Source organism: Crinia signifera, chromosome 3 (assembly GCF_055691185.1).
Source record: "Crinia signifera chromosome 3, ASM5569118v1, whole genome shotgun sequence".
Taxonomy (NCBI): Eukaryota; Metazoa; Chordata; class Amphibia; order Anura; family Myobatrachidae; genus Crinia; species Crinia signifera.
Window position 1 is genome coordinate 309,639,242 of NC_139219.1, and position 19,818 is coordinate 309,659,059.

General features: G+C 45.6%; 1 protein-coding gene across 1 annotated transcript in view; it reads right to left on the minus strand.

Annotated features, from left to right (window-relative positions):
* Positions 1-19,818, minus strand: part of LDAH (lipid droplet associated hydrolase) — a 239,718-nt gene that overhangs the window by 179,233 nt on the left and 40,667 nt on the right. The window contains exon 2 of the mRNA XM_083178608.1: positions 17,481-17,638. Coding sequence (XP_083034734.1) covers positions 17,481-17,625 — 145 coding nt within the window. The 5' untranslated portion in view covers positions 17,626-17,638. The remainder of the gene's footprint in view (positions 1-17,480; positions 17,639-19,818) is intronic.

Genomic DNA, 19,818 nt, shown 5'->3' on the forward strand with positions numbered 1-19,818 from the left:
CAACAAAACCGTCAAAATTAATAAAAGGAGAATGAAAATGTCGGGTACACCACTACAGGGTATATCCGACTCTAAACGGACATCATCAAGGGCGGGGCCACCAGAGCTGGAAACTGCGGATTCACCCTGGAGCGCCCAGTCCAGTGCAGTGTCCAGAGTTTCCCAGTGTTTGGGAGCAAATGGTTGATTGTCATTTGCTCCCATACCTTACCAATTTTTCACTGGTGTGCCAGATAATTTTAATATGCCAGTTATACTGAATCCGGGGATTGAGAATTTTTCAATCCCGGATTCCTAGTCCCATGTTTGATACCCACAGCGGCGCGCCATCTCCCATGATGGCCAGATACAAATAGCTCTGTACTGGGTATGCACAATGTATCGGCATTGTCAAGGGGGTGAGATAAATCAGGCTTCTAACCTCTACATTGCCCATCTGTACAGTACGCAGCTTTACAATGTGCACACACGTAACGGTACAGCCTCACTTTGTATAATTTACTTTTCCTGGCAAGGATTCCTTTCTGCACTTAGAATAAGGATGTTCATCTAAACACATATTATAAAACCTATTATGTCTTTCCCATGGTCTAGATTTCCATTTCTGTTCGCTCTATTTCATTATCCAGTGTCATTTCTGGCACAAAGTGAGTACAGACCGGAGCTAGAATTTCCGGAATATTTGTCAATACCGACACGTGCAGCATATGCTGCGGCGCAAGCTAAGCACTTCCTACATAGGATAAAGCAATATGGATGTGGTTACCCAGTATTACAGGGGATTTCACGTGTAATAAGAACCTAAGGACACGTCCTGGAGTGAATTGAGCAGGTTTTATATGACATTATTTGTGATAACTCAGCTAATTAACCAAATATTTCTAGTCCATAAATTTTGGACATTTAAGCAAAATATTCAAGTTAAAAATCCCTCCTGTTTATGGAACTTCTACAGATGTGTCCTCATACAACAGGGAGTAATGGTTAGCATTAACGGCCTCACAGCGCTGAGGTCATGGGTTCGGTTCCCACCATGACACGAACTGTGAGGTTTGTATATTCTCCCCGTACTTGCGTGGGTTTACTCCGGGTACTCCGGTTTCGTCCCACAATGAAAAAAATATACTGGTAGGTTAATTGGCTCCCAACCAAATTAACCCTAGAATGTCTGTGTGCATGTAACATGGCATTTAGGAGCTGATTGGCTGGTACTTTATCTACATATATTTTCTCTCTCTTTCTCTCTCTGATATATTAAATAGATCCCTATGCTTTTTGCGCAAAAAAACCACAACCATTTTTTTTCCCAATTAGATCCCGCAGGTATTAGTATATTCATAATCTAAAAGTGGGCATAAGGTATGCAAGGATTTTTTTTTTCTTGACAAAAAATTGTGCCCTGTTGAATTCCCCTCTAATGCGGGGTACACTCTATCCAGGCGTGGCCAAACTGTGGCCCTCCAGCTGTTGTGAAACTAAACATCCCAGCATGCCTTTCCATAGTTTTAGCATTCCCTAATAGCAAAACTGTGGCAAGGCATGATGGGACTTGTAGTTTCACAACAGCTGGAGGGCCATAGTTTGGACAAGCCCGCACTAGGGGATGTGTCTCCCCAGCGACATTGCAGCAGAGGGGGAAGCAGCATCAGCAAGTACATAAACACTTGACGATATGTGCGGAATAGGTCATGGTACATTCTGCATGGCTCTCCTTAAAACCCGATTGTTGGCGTATCTTAAGGACCATGGTAGGGAGTCCCTCTTGTACGAGGACACATCTGTACATCATATTATTCTTTATTTATGTATATGGCACCACTAGGAATCTTACAGAGTACATAAGCGAATAAGAAAAACAGAAAACAGTGACAAGGCCCCCATACACTTTCCTCGGACCCGGCTTCCCCGGCAGCTCCCAGGGAGGGCTCACATATGATTAGGCACTTGATGTGCCATTTTTTACATGTGATAAATTGCATGTGATTTATTGCATGTAACTTCCAGGGAGCTGCAGCTGGAGGGAGCCAGGAGCCGAGCGGGGGGGGGGGGGGAGGGGGACGCAGAAGATATAAAAAAAAAATAATAATTAATGGGCATCCACTGATTGGCCGAGAGCGCTCTCTGTGATCACATTTTACCCGATTTCTCAACCTTTACTGGAATCGGGTGAAATCGGGCTCAAGTTGCATAGTGTAGGGGGCCTTTACAGTTGAATACAATAGAGCAGCGGTTCTCAAACTGTGGGTCCTGACCTCAAAGTGGGTAACGACCTTCTCGGCATGGGGTAGCGACTCCATGTTGCTGACCATCAGGCTGATGACATTTCTAATCTCAGTCAGTGAATCAAGGAGTCTAAAAGATCTGTTGAATTGTCTGTTATTTTAGACTCCTCCCATCACTCTGTGCCTCCACAATGCTGCCATGTATGTGCTGTCTGCTGACTACACGTGTGATGTGATAGGCTATGGTATATTAGACTCCTCCTATCACTCTGTACCCCCACAATGCTGCCATGTATGTGCTGTCTGCTGACTACACATGTGATGTGATGGGTTATGGTATATTAGACTCCTCCCATCACTCTGTGCCCCCACAATGCTGCCATGTATGTGCTGTCTGCTAACTACACATGTGATGTGATGGGTAATGGTATATTAGACTCCTCCCATCATGTTGTGCCCCCACAATGCTGCCATGTATGTGCTGCCTGCTGACTACACATGTGATGTGATGGGTTATGGTATATCAGACTCCTCCCATCACTTTGTGCCTCCACAATGCTGCCATGTATGTGCTGTCTGCTGACTACACATGTGATGGGTTATGGTATATCAGACTCCTCCCATCACTCTGTGCCCCCACAATGCTGCCATGTATGTGCTGTCTGCTGACTACACATCTGATGTGATGGGTTACGGTATATTAGACTCCTCCCATCGGTGTGTGCCTCCACAATGCTGCCATGTATGTGCTGTCTGCTGACTACACATCTGATGTGATGGGTTACGGTATATTAGACTCCTCCCATCGGTGTGTGCCTCCACAATGCTGCCATGTATGTGCTGTCTGCTGACTACACATGTGATGGGTTATGGTATATTAGACTCCTCCCATCACTCTGTGCCTCCACAATGCTGCCATGTATGTGCTGTCTGCTGACTACACATGTGATATGATGGGTTATGGTATATTAGACTCCTCCCATCATGTTGTGCCCCCACAATGCTGCCATGTATGTGCTGCCTGCTGACTACACATGTGATGTGATAGGTTATGGTATATCAGACTCCTCCCATCAGTCTGTGCCTCCACAATGCAGCCATGTATGTGCTGTCTGCTGACTACACATGTGATGTGATGGGTTATGGTATATTAGACTCCTCCCATCAGTCTGTGCCTCCACAATGCTGCCATGTATGTGCTGTCTGCTGACTACACATGTGATGGGTTATGGTATATTAGACTCCTCCCATCAGTCTGTGCCTCCACAATAGTAGAAGAAAAAGGTGGATTTCTTACCAGAGGTAAGAGAGGGGCACCAAGGATGGGATGTGAGTGACCTGAGCAGCTCACACCAAGGAGGGTCAACTCCTTGAGGGGGTACAATGGTAAAAAGAAAAAAGAAGAGTGGAGCGCTAGGCTAAAGATTGGATGTGGTCAATTGGGTATCACAAATAAAACACATTTATTAGCACATATACACAGGCATTAATCGATTATGCTCATAAAATAGAGATTAAGAACAATGGTTGGGTAACCATAGAAACACAATTGTAGTTGAATAATAAAAATAGGACCGAGCTAGATACTTATGCGTTCTCCCGCTTGCCAATAGTCCAGATCACGAGGTGTCCCTTTAGTTGGTTGGGGATCCAGATATATGGGTGTCCATAAACCATGCAGGGATGAATTTTGCCGCTGTGTCTCAGAACTTGCTATCCGTTGGATGGAATGACGGATGCACAGGTAGATGATCGGCTTCCCAAATAATTGGCTGGTAATGGTGTCCCAAACAAGATGTTTCCAATGGAGGGGTGCAAACTGGGATCACGGTACAGGAGGTACCAGGCAAGGTTGGAATTGGGGAGTGTCCCGCAGTATAGCTCCAGGTCCAAAAATGACTGCATTCTGACGCGTTTCGTTACCCTAACTGGTAACTTTTTCAAAGTTTTTCCCTTTGAAAAAGTTACCAGTTAGGGTAACGAAACGCGTCAGGATACAGTTGTTTTTGGACCTGGAGCTATACTGCGGGACACTCCCCAATTCCAACCTTGCCTGGTACCTCCTGTACCATGATCCCAGTTTGCACCCCTCTATTGGAAACATCTTGTTTGGGACACCATTACCAGCCAACTATTTGGGAAGCCGATCATCTACCTGTGCATCCGTCATTCCATCCAACGGACAGCAAGTTCTGAGACACAGCGGCAAAATTCATCCCTGCATGGTTTATGGACACCCATATATCTGGATCCCCAACCAACTAAAGGGACACCTCGTGATCTGGACTATTGGCAAGCGGGAGAACGCATAAGTATCTAGCTCAGTCCTATTTTTATTATTCAACTACAATTGTGTTTCTATGGTTACCCAATCATTGTTCTTAATCTCTATTTTATGAGCATAATCGATTAATGCCTGTGTATATGTGCTAATAAATGTGTTTTATTTGTGATACCCAATTGACCACATCCAATCTTTAGCCTAGCGCTCCACTCTTCTTTTTTCTTTTTACCATTGTGCCTCCACAATGCTGCCATGTATGTGCTGTCTGCTGACTACACATGTGATGTGATGGGTTATGGTATATTAGACACCTCCCATCAGTCTGTGCCTCCACAATGCTGCCATGTATGTGCGGTCTGCTGACTACACATCTGATGTGATGGGTTACGGTATATTAGACTCCTCCCATCAGTCTGTGCCTCCACAATGCTGCCATGTATGTGCTGTCTGCTGACTACACATGTGATGTGATGGGTTATGGTATATTAGACTCCTCCTATCAGTCTGTGCCTCCACAATGCTGCCATGTATGTGCTGTCTGCTGACTACACATGTGATGGGTTATGGTATATTAGATTCCTCCCATCACTCTGTGCCTCCACAATGCTGCCATGTATTTGCTGTCTGCTGACTACACATGTGATGTGATGGGTTATGGTATATTAGACTCCTCCCATCATGTTGTGCCCCCACAATGATGCCATGTATGTGCTGTCTGCTGACTTCACATGTGATGTGATGGGTTATGGCATGGGTCTTCAACCTATGGCCCTCCAGATGTTGTGAAACTACATGTTCCAACATGCATTGCCACATTTTTTCCTATAAGAGCATGCCAAAGCTGTCAGGGCATGATGGGACATGTAGTTCCACAACATCTGGAGGGCCACAGGTTGAAGACCTGTGGGTTATGGTATATTAGACTCCTCCCATCACTCTGTGCCTCCACAATGCTGCCATGTATGTGCTGTCTGCTGACTACACATGTGATGTGATGGGTTATGGTATATTAGACTCCTCCCATCAGTCTGTGCCTCCACAATGCTGCCATGTATGTGCTGTCTGCTGACTACACATGTGATGTGATGGGTTACGGTATGTTAGACTCCTCCCATCACTCTGTGCCTCCACAATGCTGCCATGTATGTGCTGTCTGCTGACTACACATGTGATGGGTTATGGTATAGACTTCTCCCATCACTCTGTGCCTCCACAATGCTGCCATGTATGTGCTGTCTGCTGACTGCACATGTTATGTGATCACCTTCTGCAGGAACTTGCTGGAGTCCTGTCATTATTTTTATTGTCTGATGGGGTTCCATAGCAAAATAGTTTGAGGACCCCTGCAATAGAGGACAAGTACAGGGCACATAACCATAGCTGCATCAGCAGAGGACACAGACATAAGTATCAGCGAGGCAAAAACCACAGGATTTGGTGCCATCAAAGATGGTTTAAATAAGAGCAGGAAAAGCACATGAGGGAAGAGGGCCCTGCTCTTGAGAGCTTACATTCTAAAAGGGAGGGGCGATTTCATTAAAAGTGTACTTAAAAAAAAAAAAAAGTATAAGTGATTGGACAATAAGCCCATATTTACCGGGCCAGCGCCTACTATCTGACTGCCTACTCTGTATTTTGTGTTATTATTTTTGTACCATACAGTATTTGGCTACAATGGATGGCCGCAAGTGATCTATTCTCCATACTTTTCCAAATGTAATACATCCATATTCCTCTGATACCTGTTTGCAGAACAGCACCTGCCCTTATTGTTGCAGTAAAGCACTTGTAAATCTGGCAGATATTTATTAAAACCCTCAATCCTCGCAGCTACGCCATTGCTTACATTGATTTACTGAAGAGCTGTGACATCTGTAAGAGATATTACACAGATATGACATTACACAAGGCTGCTACGGTTTCTGTAACACGGATTTGCGGCAAACCCTGTGACGTGTTGTGTTAACAGACGTTGGGGACACTTCTAGTGCGTTAGGATCATAACTATGTGATTGTCTGAGAATCAGGTGCGCGGAATGTGTGAGCCTTTACTCTGTGCTGCTGTCATCCTAAGTACATACATATGCATCACTAGGACACACAACACAGAACAAGGTACACAGAACAGCTATTAGCAGTCGATGACAATTTATTTAGCACCTCGGTAAAGCCTGAGGCTTGGAAATGCATACAGAATTACGCACAGACTTTGTTTACATTGTATCAAAATTGCTTTCAGCAAATGTTTATCCACTACAAGATACAGTATAAGCCAAAGAACAAGCAGATGCTACAAGGGGAACATTGGAGCTTGTCTAGCCAACAGAAACTGCGAGGCCGTAAAAGGTACGGATGGTGTAATGGTTGGCATTACTGCCTCACAGCACTGAGGTCATGGGTTCTATCCCCACCATGGCCCTAACTGTGCAGAGTTTGTATATTCTCCCTGTACTTGCGTGGGTTTCCTCCGGGTACTCCGGTTTCCTCCCACATTCCAAAATTATACTGGTAGGTTAATTGGCTCCCAACAAAATTAACCCTAGAATGTCTGCGTGTGCGTGTACATGTGGTAGGGAATATAAGTGTAAGCTCCACTGGGGCAGGGACTGATGTGAATGCTCAAATATTCTCTGTACAGCGCTGCGGAATATGTGTGCGCTATATAAGAAACTGTGGTACTTGTTTCCTAGCACGGCCACCCCGATTTGCATCGGGGTGGTCGTGTCGGAAAAATCGCGTCGGTGGCACAAGACCGACGCGATGCTCCCGATTTCAATGTTAAAAAATATTTTAACATTGAAGCCTATGGCAAAATCGCGGGCATCGCGTCGGGGGCTATGTTAATGGCCGCGACCGACGCGATGCCCGCGATTTTGCCTTTGCCGGCAAAATGGACCTGATTTCAAAGGAAATCGGGTCCATCGCGGGCATCGTGTACCTTAACTTTAAGGTACACGATGCCCGCGATTGTGGCCGTAGTAGGAAACAAGTACCGAAACTGTTTATAAATAAATGAAATAAATAAGTGTAAAATAAAAGCCATCGGTAATGAATAACCTCTAGAAAGAAATATTAAAAAAATAACTGTAAACAAGTTGTGCACTATGGGAAAGGGACTCATGTAATGAGTCAACCGAAGTTAGGTTGACATGAAATCGGTCAACGAGACTTTGGTCGACACAAGCATTAGGTCGACAGTGAAATGGTTGACATGAGTTTTTCGCGTTTTTTTTTTTTGAGCCAACATGTGCTGTAGCTCGTGGTTGATTTCATTCGAACCCAAAATCAACAGGCCTTTGATCTGATACCAGGCTGGTCCATATGGGTCAATTCGCTCCGGGGATATTGCGGGTAAACCGATTTTTTCATTTCTGAAATGGCTGTTCATGTTCTTTGAGGGCAGATTACTCAGGAACCAAAAAACCCAGTTTCACGGGACCAGTATCATTCAAAGAAGGGAAAAAAGACAAGCACAAGGCGAGTCGAGCAGCGCTGTAAATGAGTGACAATGCCAGATGATTGGAAATGTATCTCAATTTTACTCTAATATAAAATACCTGAAATTACAATGGTACAATAAAACAATACAATAAATGATTGGGAGGGGAAATAAAAGTAAATTGAAATTAAATAATTTAAAAACAATGGCCACGCCTCAGTGGAATAGTGTGAAAGGGATGATGGAAAGTTATCACTTTGTGGGAACAAGGTAAGTGCACATTACCACATGCTGAATTCAGATCTTTTATAGATGAAACAAAGATGGTGTCCTCACGATGATTACGGCACGATTGGATGCCGCTGGAGGAAAAGGTGTATTGTCGCTCACTTGTATATTCTGTCCTCCTATTGGGGTGAGTGAGTATAACTTGAGTCACCGGAGGGATCCTTGGAGCGATGCACCAAATTTGTCCTCACTGAATAGAATTTTAGGTACTCTTTACCTAGAAGGGCGCCCACTATTTTGAAAAAAAATCGTGTCGGTCGCATCGCATGCGACCAAAAAATCGCATGTGATGCGACCGACGCGATTACCGCGATTTCCCATAGGGAACAATGTTAAATGTCCCAATTGACCCTATTTTCCATAGGGAACAATGTTAAATGGCCCACAGAGGCCAAATAGGCACCCTGAAGTGTGAAATGGCCCCCCCAATTGTTAACGCCACCCCACGATCAACGTCAACCCGAAGCGTGGCGATCGCAGCGAGCCCACGAGGGGCGGCGGTACGCGTCCTACGACCTTTTCATACCCCCACTATCCCTGTCGGCGTGAGGTTGAGAATAGAAAGTGTGGCGAGCGCAGCGAGCCCGAAGCGTGGCGAGCGCAGCGCGCCCCGCGAGGGGACGCGGACACCTTCACAGGTATACGCGTCCCCTCGCGGGCTTCACAGGTGTCCGCGTGCGCTCGCCACGCTTCGGGCTCGCTGCGCTCGCCACACTTTCTATTCTCAACTCCACGCCGAAGTGGATAGTGGGGGTATCAAAAGGTCGTAGGACGCGTACCGCCGCCGCTCGCCACGCTTCGGGTTGACGTTGATAGTGGGGTGGCGTTAACAATTGGGGGGGCCATTTCACACTTCAGGGTGGCTATTTGGACTCTGTGGGCCTCTTAACATTGTTCCCTATGGAAAATCGGGTCAATTGGGACATTTAACATTGTTCCCTATGGGAAATCGCGGTAATCGCGTCGGTCGCATCGCATGAGATTTTTTGGTACACGCGATGCCCGCAATGGGCGCCCTTCTAGGTAAAGAGTACCGAATTTTAGATCAGGCTTCCGTGCACAGATGGAGACTCACTGGTACAGGTGATAGATGGTGTCCTTTATGATCACCTGGAGGTCCTGTGCACGGTGTCCGCCGATATGGATGGAAGGGTGTCAGTGATGAAAAGAGTAATGTCCGCAACAAGTGGGTGATCCACACACACTATCCAGAGGCAGGGGAATGTCACTAACGCGTTTCACTGCATCCTGCAGCTTTATCAAAGGTGTCATTCAAAGAAGGACTAAAGTCAGAGCGGTAGGGCGAATCCCGGAAGCAAATGAAAATATACTTTTAGGAGCCAAAAAAGAATAGTGCAGTATTCCACTGGTTCTGAAGAAGCGTCTGAGTGTCACCAGAGACGGGGAAACGCGTCAACCACACCATCTTTTTACCACTGCCTTCTTGCTGAGTCACATAGGAAGCTGCCGAGAAGAACTCCGGTGTTTTTATTGGATCAGAACTAGCAGCTGGGAGGCGCGGTTTAGCGTGCAAGTAAAGGTACCACAATAATGTCTGGCCAGGCAGTAAATTGACTCCCATTATTTTCTTAGGCGGACTTTGTACTAACAATACATACTACATAAATACAGTTTTTTTATGTGCTTTTTTCCTTCTAGCAGAGGAGCTGTTGCCTATAGCAACCAATCCTGTTCTGACTATTATCTTCTTTAAGGTGTGAGATAAAGAATTAGAATCTGGTTGGTTGCTATAGACAACATCTCCACTGCTAAAACCCTTCACTTTATTGTATGTTGGTTACCCCAAACCCCATCTCAGCCCCTTTGGTGCAATGGGTTATACAGGTAAGTGCAAATTCATTCCAGTCTAATTGGTACGTGTATAGGTGCACAAGGCATTGTGGGACAGTGAAGCCACAAATTTAATTTGCCTCCACCTCTACACGAGCCCCAGTGTTTCAGTATATAAAGATCAGGCAGATTTAAAATGGTAAAATGGCAGTTACACTAAGCAGCTTGCACGTTCTCTCCTCTTCAAGTAGAAACAAAGAGATTTCTAAAACAAAGCCCTAATTAAGAGGGGGCGTGACCCCACAGAGACCCTGTTTTCATCCCTCTGGGGACGTGTCCAGCATCTCTGGCTGGCTGCCCCCGAAGATGGGGTTATCTACAGTGCTGGCTCTTTATCTGTGACGGGAGCCAAGTGCTACATGAGAATATCCCACTGCAGCACCAGGCTTCTGTCAATTCTAAAGAGCCAGTACATTGAAGTTCGCAACACCCACTCGTACCATGCTAGTGGCACCACTGCTGAAGACAAACTTCATTGGGAAAATGGAGATGTGGCCATTTTCCTTGAGATTTGCGCATACGCAATAGCAAAGTCTCTGGTGACATATTGCAGTTGACACATCTACTGTGCTGCCAGAGAGCAGCCTGTACAGGGGCCCTCTCCTCTCCTAAAATAAAGCGTCATCAGCGGATGGAAAACTCTGAAGTTCAATCAGAAGTAAATGGGTTCCCAATATTTACTTTATGACTAAGCATCATCTCACCATCTGGGTAGAACTGTAGTTGAATATCAGATTCTGTCTTTGTTCTGTATGTACTGTAGCTATTGAAATGTCACTGTCTAAAACACTGCCACCTTCTGGCATGTTTGGTTAGGGATTTTTTAAATCTGTTAATGGTTTTAATTTGTTTATAAAATAATACATTTTCTGTCTTTTTTCTGGGACCTTTAATGTATTTACTTTATGTATTTATCCCGGCAGTGTTTATTAGATTGCTTTATCTTACCAGCTTCTGTCTTCCATTTTTCAGTTATGCATTGATTGAATTCTTCACTAGTTAAAAGCCGGTCAAAATGGCGGCTTCTGCAATGAACTTTCACTTTGAGCTGTGACAGTTTTTAGTTTCACTTTGAGCTGTGACCGTTTTTAACCCACAAACTCTCCACCCCACCCCACCCCATATCCGCTCTGACTTCCAATCTGCCTTTACAGCTCCTTCCCTCCAAATCCAGTAAGTTTAAGACATATAAGTGTCCTGCAAAAATTGCTTTCACTTTCTATTATGATATCTTTGAGCACACAAAGGAGTGATTTGGTCCATCAAGCGGCCTCTAGTGTTCACTGGCAGTACTTCACCTCATAGCAGGTGAGGAGTAGTTTTCTTTTTCTATATAAAGGTGACTAGATTGAGCTCAGAGGGGTGTCCCAAAGACTTTTTGCACCATGGCCCTTATTTCGGTTGACTTGGTCGAGTGCGAATGCGCTCAGGGACCAATGTTTTGTGTATACGCAGCAGAATTTCTGCGCATATGAATACGCTGGGTGCGTGCAAACTCGTCGAAATGTCTGTTCTCCGGGTGCACGCACCCAGCCTTGTGAGCGGGGGGTGGAGAGGGGCCTGGGTGTACACATGCTATACATCTGGGTGTACACATGCTAATTCCCTGCAATTCTATATGCATCTGTAAGGGTGGTCTGGTCCACTCTTACATATGCGTGCGCCTTTACCATCATTCGATAGTCGGTGACCATAGAAAGATGGGGGAGGTTCCCAATGGCATGAGAATGGATGTTCATGTAAAAGTCAACCATAAAAACGGCCCATGTGCCATGTTACTGTGGTTGCCATGGTAGTCCTTACGCGGTGTAAATCTACTGCATCAATCAATAATTGCACACCAGAGGAGCAACAAACCAAGATAAATGGCATTTGCCAATCATCTTCTTCTCAGCCACTGCATGCAACTGTAATTCTCAACGCCCACGAGACTCCACGTAGCGACTGTGCTTTTGGATGTTTTAACAGCACGCTCATCACCTGAAAACAGTCAAGCATTATCTTTTTTTTATATTTCAATTTCCAGATGTGCCTAGCTCTGTAGTTTATACTGAGAACACAAAGAGCCCGCCAGTGTCTCCGGCAGAACACATGTCAGAGAGTTAACAGACAGCAGAAGAAACAAAAGACAGAAATAATAGGTTAGGACATCTCTTCTTAGAAGATCAAGAAACCTGATCTCCCAATAACATCCAATAACATGCAAGACACCACCAATTTCCTCCTAAAACGTGTCGTCGGGTTCCATATAGCCAGAAGCAATCCAAGTACTATCAAATACAGCAGGAACCCTGGCAAGGAAACAGAAGAGGCGTTGGGGACTTGCGCCAACAGGCTCGGTACTGGAGAACAGAGGATAAAAATAATAGGGGAAAAATCGCAGTCGAGAATTGTTAGGATCAAAACGCGCGCAACTGAGCAATACCTACAGGGAAGGTCATGCTCCGCAGCACACGTTATCAAACGGAAACCTAATGTAAACTAAACATGCTGGTTAAAAGAAAAGAAAAAAAATGACAAAATGGGTCTTGTTGACACCGTCGGAAGGAAAAAAAAAGAAGCAAAACGCGGTAGATATTAAGATACCGCGCTGCATTCCAGGCTTTTAATGTAAGAAAAACAGTGGGGAAGGCACTTTACATATCAAAGCAGTAGCACAAAGTCATACCACATTTTCCCAGATATTAGCAGCAACAAACACAGAATATATACAAAACCATATGAGCAAAGCACTATGGCAATTACACAGAGAGATTTTATCCCCCTCAGATAGATGGTCATAGGGAGAGGGGTGGGCTGGGGGGTGAATATATTAGCTGCAAAGTTTGTAGGTCTATCAGCCTAATAAACAACAAACCAGAAAGAGTTTAAGGTTTGGGGAGCTTTTTTTTTTGTATTTTTCAAGCAACGTGCAATAAGTCTGACCTCAATTTCAGGTCACTTGTTGGTTAGAAGCCTAATATTCCCCTTGAAATACAGAGCACTTTAAGTCAGTCATTGAAGAGTATGACAGAGTATTTCAGGAGACAATGAACATGTGATGGGGGCAGTGGCATGTTGTGAGAAGAGGAATTGAGGCAGTAGGAAGCTACAGGCTGAGAGTTATATAGAGGGATGAGCAGGGTCCCCAGCAGCACATAATATATAAGGAATTGTGTAATGTGTCACTGAGGACAGGGTTGCATCTGACAGGGAAAGTGGCATGTTGTGAGGAGGGGAATGGAGGTAGGAGGAAGCCACAGGCTGAGAGTTATATAGAGGGAGGAGCATGGACCACAGCAGCACAACATATATCAGGAGATGAGTAGAGTGTTAGTTAGGGCAGGGCTTCATGTGACGGGGCAGCAATATGATGTGAGGAGGGGAATGGAGGGAGCAGGAAGCTACAGGCTGAGAGTTATATAGAGGAAGGAGCGGGGTCCCCAGCAGCACATAATATATAAGGAAATGTGTGATGCGTCAGTGAGGACAGGGTTGCATGTGACAGGGACAGTAGCATGTTATGAGGAGGGGAATGGCGGTAGGAGGAAGCTACAGGCCTAGAGTTATATAGAGGGAGGAGAACGGACCTCTCTGTGACATAAGAGGGTCTAAGGGCTACTGACTAATCCTTATGCGCTATAACCACCAGAGTTCCCCTTGATGATAATGGGGTGGCGTGGAAGGGGGAGGAGCTGGACTGCCCTTCCTATTTCTGAATATAATTAGTGGTTCTACTATGCTGAGACTTTTAGTGCCAGATTGAAAAAAAGAGAAAATGCATTTGCACATTCTAAACACTAAGAACACTGGCAATAATAACAGCTCTAACAAGTTGGAGTGGCGCACACTGCACCTGACACCTAAGCAGCAGCAGCATCAGCCCCGTAGGCGGATTTGTCCCTCTGTACTTGCTGTACCTGCTACTAGGCATTCCCCCTGTCCCCGCGCTGTGTGTCAGAGTGACAGCGCGCCCAGTGTGTGTGAGCCCACGCTAAGGCACCATGTGAGTCCCGCGATATGTGAGGGAGACGGCGCTAGAGGACACCTCCATAGTAGGGTGCCGCGTGTCCTGAGATCCCCAGCAGACATACCTCACAGGAAAGGCACTGTGAATCACTGCGGATAGCCTGTCCTTCATCTGAGACCTACAAGCAAGTCTGCATGGCTGTGCAGACTTCTTCACATAACACACCTCCATTTCTCCATCCCTGGAACGATAAGTACCTGCACCATACACTGTGTATCCTGCCTGTTACTACATGCTATTTACTACTGCAAGTTAACCCTTGACTACCTGTTAACTTTGTGCTAACTACAATAATCTACATTCCTGGTCAAGCTCCAAAAGGGTGTCGGCTAACAAAACCACAAGCACCGCTATATACTCTGCCAACATAACAAACTCTGGAATTTAATATGGAGTAAAATTGAGGTGCAGAGCATGGGACCCCCAACAACCTAACCGCCCCATAGCATTACACTGGTGATAAGTAGAAGTTTCAGTTTGACATTAATAAGAAGTTGCAGCACTAAAAGTGTTACACAGGTGAGAAGTGTGAGAAGTGTGAGAAGAGTTATCCATTATTATATACAGATGGAGCCGGCCTCTTTCTTGCAGGGGCTGGCGGTTCTATCGCCAGCCCCTGCCGGCATCCGGCTCTCGCCAGGGGGCGCTCGCACACGCCCCGTGGCTACGGAGCATTTTCCGCCACCTCCCCTGGTGCCCCTCGCCGCCCCCCTATCCCTGCCCGTTTCCCTGAAGAGGAGACGGGCAGGATGCTTCCGCGGCGCCATCCTGAAACTGGGACGCGCGTGCGTGTGAGACGCAGGCAGGTCCAAGTCAAATGGAGCGCCTCTTCGCCGGCGATCGCCAGCGCAGGCATGCTGGCGATCCCCGGGCAAAGTTTAGAGGCACTCCATCTGTAGGTGACAAGCAGTTTAATTCATCGTTATATATACATAGAATACACTTTTGAAAGTTTTATTTTTTAATTCTCCTGCCTCCCGACTTCAGCTCCCCAGGAGCAGGGGGCGTAAGGAGGGTGGTTCCAGTGGAGCGTGTGCTCCAGGCGCCGGAAACTCTAGAGGGCGCCTTCTCTCCCCTCCCTGTAACAGCACAGCAGCAGTGACCAGCTTCGTACTCCCTCTGCTGCCAGTGACTGATTCTAGTAGCTGCAGCAGCAGCATGCCCGGAGGCTGTGCTGTCTGCATATACCTGACCAGCCGGCTGTTGGGGTCAGGCTGGATGCTGACAGGGGCTGACGGTGCCCAGCAGCCCTGAGGGGGCAGGGCTTAGTGGGTCGCATGGGGCGGGAATTAGCGGGTCGCAAGGGGTGGGGCTTAGCAGAACCTGTGGCTGTATGGGGGATTAGGGTGGTATGCTGCCCACAATGTGTTGAGCACTGCCCGGCTGTCTGCTGGGTGCAGACAGTGCAGCAGCATCCCCACAGTTCCTTCCCACTCCTCCCCTTCCTGTCCACTGTACACTATAATCATTCCAGTCTGATGCAGCTAATGCTGCTGCCTTAGAAAGAGGAGGGCAGCCAGTGATCAGGAGCAGCAGCTGTACAGCCGTAACCTGCAGCAGCTACTCACAGTGAGAGATGGGTTTTTTGTTTCTTTTTTCCATTTAAAGTCTGTGTGTTGGTGTCTATAGCGGGCCATACACTTGTCCGATTTGTCCACTTTTCACCCGATTCCTATGGGTCGGGCAGAGAAATCGGGTGAAAAGTGACCAAATCGCATGTGTTTGACATTTGATCGATACCCGGTGCCGTGCGCAATAGGATAGGAGTCGGAGTTACTTGCAGGTCTGACCTCTGACAGCCTCCCGGCAGCGTGGAATGGGATTGGAAGTGATATATCGCATGAAAAAGGACCACGTGATATATCGCACGCAATCCTACCGCCCGGTGAAGCTTCCGGGTGTCTCAAGGGGATCGGCTGCGACTTCTTATGAGTCATTGTCCAGGTTTTAGTTTGTCTATGTTTGACTGTGTCAGCATCCTTGTGTCAGCGTGACCACATCGGTCTGTGTGTCAGCGTATGTTTGTTAATCTGTCAGTGTGTCAGCATCCATCTGTCAGCAACTCTGTGTCAGTGTATGTCTAAGCGTTAGTGTGCCAGTACATTTATGTAAGTGTCCGCATCTATCCGTGTGTCAGCATCAGTGTGTGAGTGTCGGCATGCAGAGGAGTCTGATGGCATAATAGTAGTATGCAGAGGACTTTGATGGCATAATAGTAGCATGCGGAGGCTTCTAGTACCACTTGGAAGACTTTGATGGCATAATAGTGGTATGTGGAATGGTCTAATGGCATAATAGTGGCACATGTAGTAGTCTTATGGTATAATAGTGGCACACGTAGTATATGGAGGCCTTAAGTAAATATGCCTTTATCCCAGCCACTACGGGGCTGCTTTTGCGGAAAACAGTAGAGGGACCACAGCAAACATCTCCATTATTCCTGCAGCACCCTCGTGAGAAATATCAATATTGCATAAAAACAGTGGACCATTTATTTGAGACGATATGCGCTACATTATTCTCACCACAAAGCTGTGCGCCATCGGTCTTATATAGTAATACGAGCAGCCATACAAAGTGTCTATTCTTACAAATGAATAACTGCCATCATATTAATGCTGTCGCTGCTGCTTCCACAGCAATTGCTCCTCCAACCACATCTGAATGAGCCTAGCAGAACATTAATGCAGCTACTGTATGGAATAAAGGAAGATATACAGATAGGTCAGTCTAGCTGCAGCAAATGCCGTAAGATCAAATGGTGCGTATGTTCCCTGCAAATTATTTAAATCTCTAAGCATTGGCTCCCACAAGTTCTTGACTGCTCATTTAACATAATGACAGATGGTAAAAACTGACACTTCCCAACCCCACCAAACTGTCATTACATCCGATGAGCAGTCAAGAACCGGTGTCATGCATATCTGCGTTTATTAATGGAATGGTCAGGGAACCCTGCACAAGACCCGCTGGCAGCCAAGACGAGGCTGGACATATCAGTAGTAAGCACCAGAGCAGAAGTGGCAGGTACAAAAGAAGAGAACCTATCATGCAGTGCTAAACAGCTAGCCAATCAGCTCCTACTAGTCACTTTACAAATCCAGCCTGTAACAAGGCAGGTAGGAGCTGATTGGCTGGCTGTCTATCACTCTCCATTGTATCACTTTGTGAAGCTGGATACATCTGGCCCATTGTATCAATGTAAAAAAAGAAAAAAAAAGGGGGCAATTATGACATTTTGATCATAAATTTGTTGTGGGGGAATTGCAGATCAATTTATTAATATTTTCACAATTTCTTCATTTAAAAAAAAAAAAAAACCTCAATTGAATTTTGAGTACAGCAGTCAAGTAAAGAAATCACTTTAATGTAACCTTATGTACCCACCTGGGATGATGAGAAATAAAAGTTTAGGTGGGCTTTCATCTGAGGCTTTCTGCAGCTCCCTCCAAGGCCCGTATTTAAGTACTTGCGTAGCAGCTCCGAGGCAGTAGATGAACTCCTCATGGACGGGTATATGGTCTTCGGACATCCTGCCGGAGGGTCTACGGAGCAAATGTCATATTTACTGTCGTCATCAACAGTGACCAGAGGCAGAAATGATAACATGTGGAAGCCGTCAACATCACAAAATAGTAGAGTAATGGTGCATGATGCGAATCTTTGAATCAAGACCTATGAATAAGAATCTGTACAAACAGTAAGTGCTGATTGAACACTTCGGCAGATCTCCAACATTGGAGGTGTCCAAAGTGGGAAAGGGCGTAGCTGCAGCTCTCTGGGGTTGTGATCCCGCCCACATTAGGCATGGGGCCATGGTAGTTCGCAGCCGATTGGCTGGCGATTTATCACTCTGTATTTTATAAAAAATGTCAAGCTTAGTACATCTGGCCCCCCAATCCCCTGCAAACAGAGACCTCCCAACAGTCCCATGCACAAGCCGCAGTGTCCTGTGGGTGGGGAGGGAAATGTAATGTCAGAGCTGCTCTGCATAGTGATGCGCAAAGCAACTTACAGGATCCTGAACAGCATGGGTTTACTCGGGGGGGGGAGATCATGTCAAACAAATATTATTGAATTTTTTGACTGGGTGGCTAAAGTAATAGATCAGGGTGGGGCTGTAGATGTAGCTTATCTAGACTTTAGTAAGGTTTTTGGCACTGTCCCACATCGCAGACTGTTAAATAAACTTGAAAGCTTGGGATTGGATTCTAAGATAGTTGAATGGATAAGAGCGTGGTTGCGGGACAGAAAACAGAGTTGTAGTAAACGGAGTACAGTCAAAGGAGGGAAAGGTTACAAGTGGAGTACCCCAGGGATCTGTACTTGGACCGGTGCTTTTTAATATCTTTATTGGTGATATTGTAAATGGAATTGAGGGTAAACATTTGCATATGACACAAAGGTATGCAACAGGGTAGACACACTAGGAGGGGTAAAACAAATTATTGACAATCTAGGTAGATTAGAGGAATGGTCAAGAGCATGGCAACTACAGTTTAATAATAAAAAAGAAATACGCAAAATCATGCAGTTGGGTCTCAAAAACCCAAAGTATAAATGGCACTATTATGGAAACTACTGAGGAAGAGAGGGATCTAGGTGTCACTAGTTCAGGGGACTTCAAGGCAGGTAGGCAATGTAACAAAGCAATGAAGAAGGCAAGTCAGATGCTTGGTTGCATAGGGAGAGGTATCAGCAGTAGAAATAAGTAATAATGCCACTGTATAGGTCATTGGTACGACCTCATCTAGAGTACAGTGTTCAATTCTGGAGGCCATATCTCCAGAAGGATATAAATACATTGGAGAGTGTACAAAGGGCAACTAAAATGGTGCATGGCCTACATCACAAAACGTACCAGGAAAGACTAAAAGATCTTAATATATATACTTTAGAGCAGAGAAGGGAAGGGGGGGCGTGATAGAAACTTTCAAATATATCAAGGGTTTTAACAAGGTACAGGTGGGAGACATTCTTCACAGGAAGAGGAGCAGCAGAACAAGAGGACATGCACTGAAACTAGAGGGAGGAAGATTCAAGGGAAATTTGGGGAATAATTATTTCACAGAAAGGGTAGTGGATAAGTGGAATAGCCTCCAAAAAAGGCAAATACAGTAGAGCAATTTATACAAGCTTGGTATAGGCATATACTGATATTCCTACAAAGAAACAAGGATAAAATATAGTTTGATGTAACATGTTTAAAAAAGGGGCAGACTAGATGGGCCAAATGGTTCTTATTTGCCATCAAATTCTATGTTTCTAAGTTTCTATAATATCCCCTTTCATATATACGTAAAAACCCAAGGATTTTTTAGGTGCACGCGCATAATAAAGGGACTAGCGTATGTCCCAATTACTCTACTCAGGATTTAGTCTACTAATATCCCAGTTCCCGCACCCCTGCAACGGACCCGGGATTGTATAGGGTTTAAGATCCCGGGTAGTATGTCTGAAAAGGGTATTATTCACAGTTCTGGGAACAGCAGGGGGTAGGGGATCTTTGCCAAGTTTGCCTTCCGGCTAGGCTCCACTCAGGGCTCGTGGAATGTTTTTCGGCACTCTAGGCAAAACTTACGCTTACTGCTTCAACCACCCACACACCAATACTGACTTTCCAGCACCTCAGGTCAAGGGCAACTAAACCAAGGGATTGAGTACATGTGTTATCATTAGGGACTAGCCAAACTAGGAATGTTTACGCTTGAAAAAAAGATGTTTA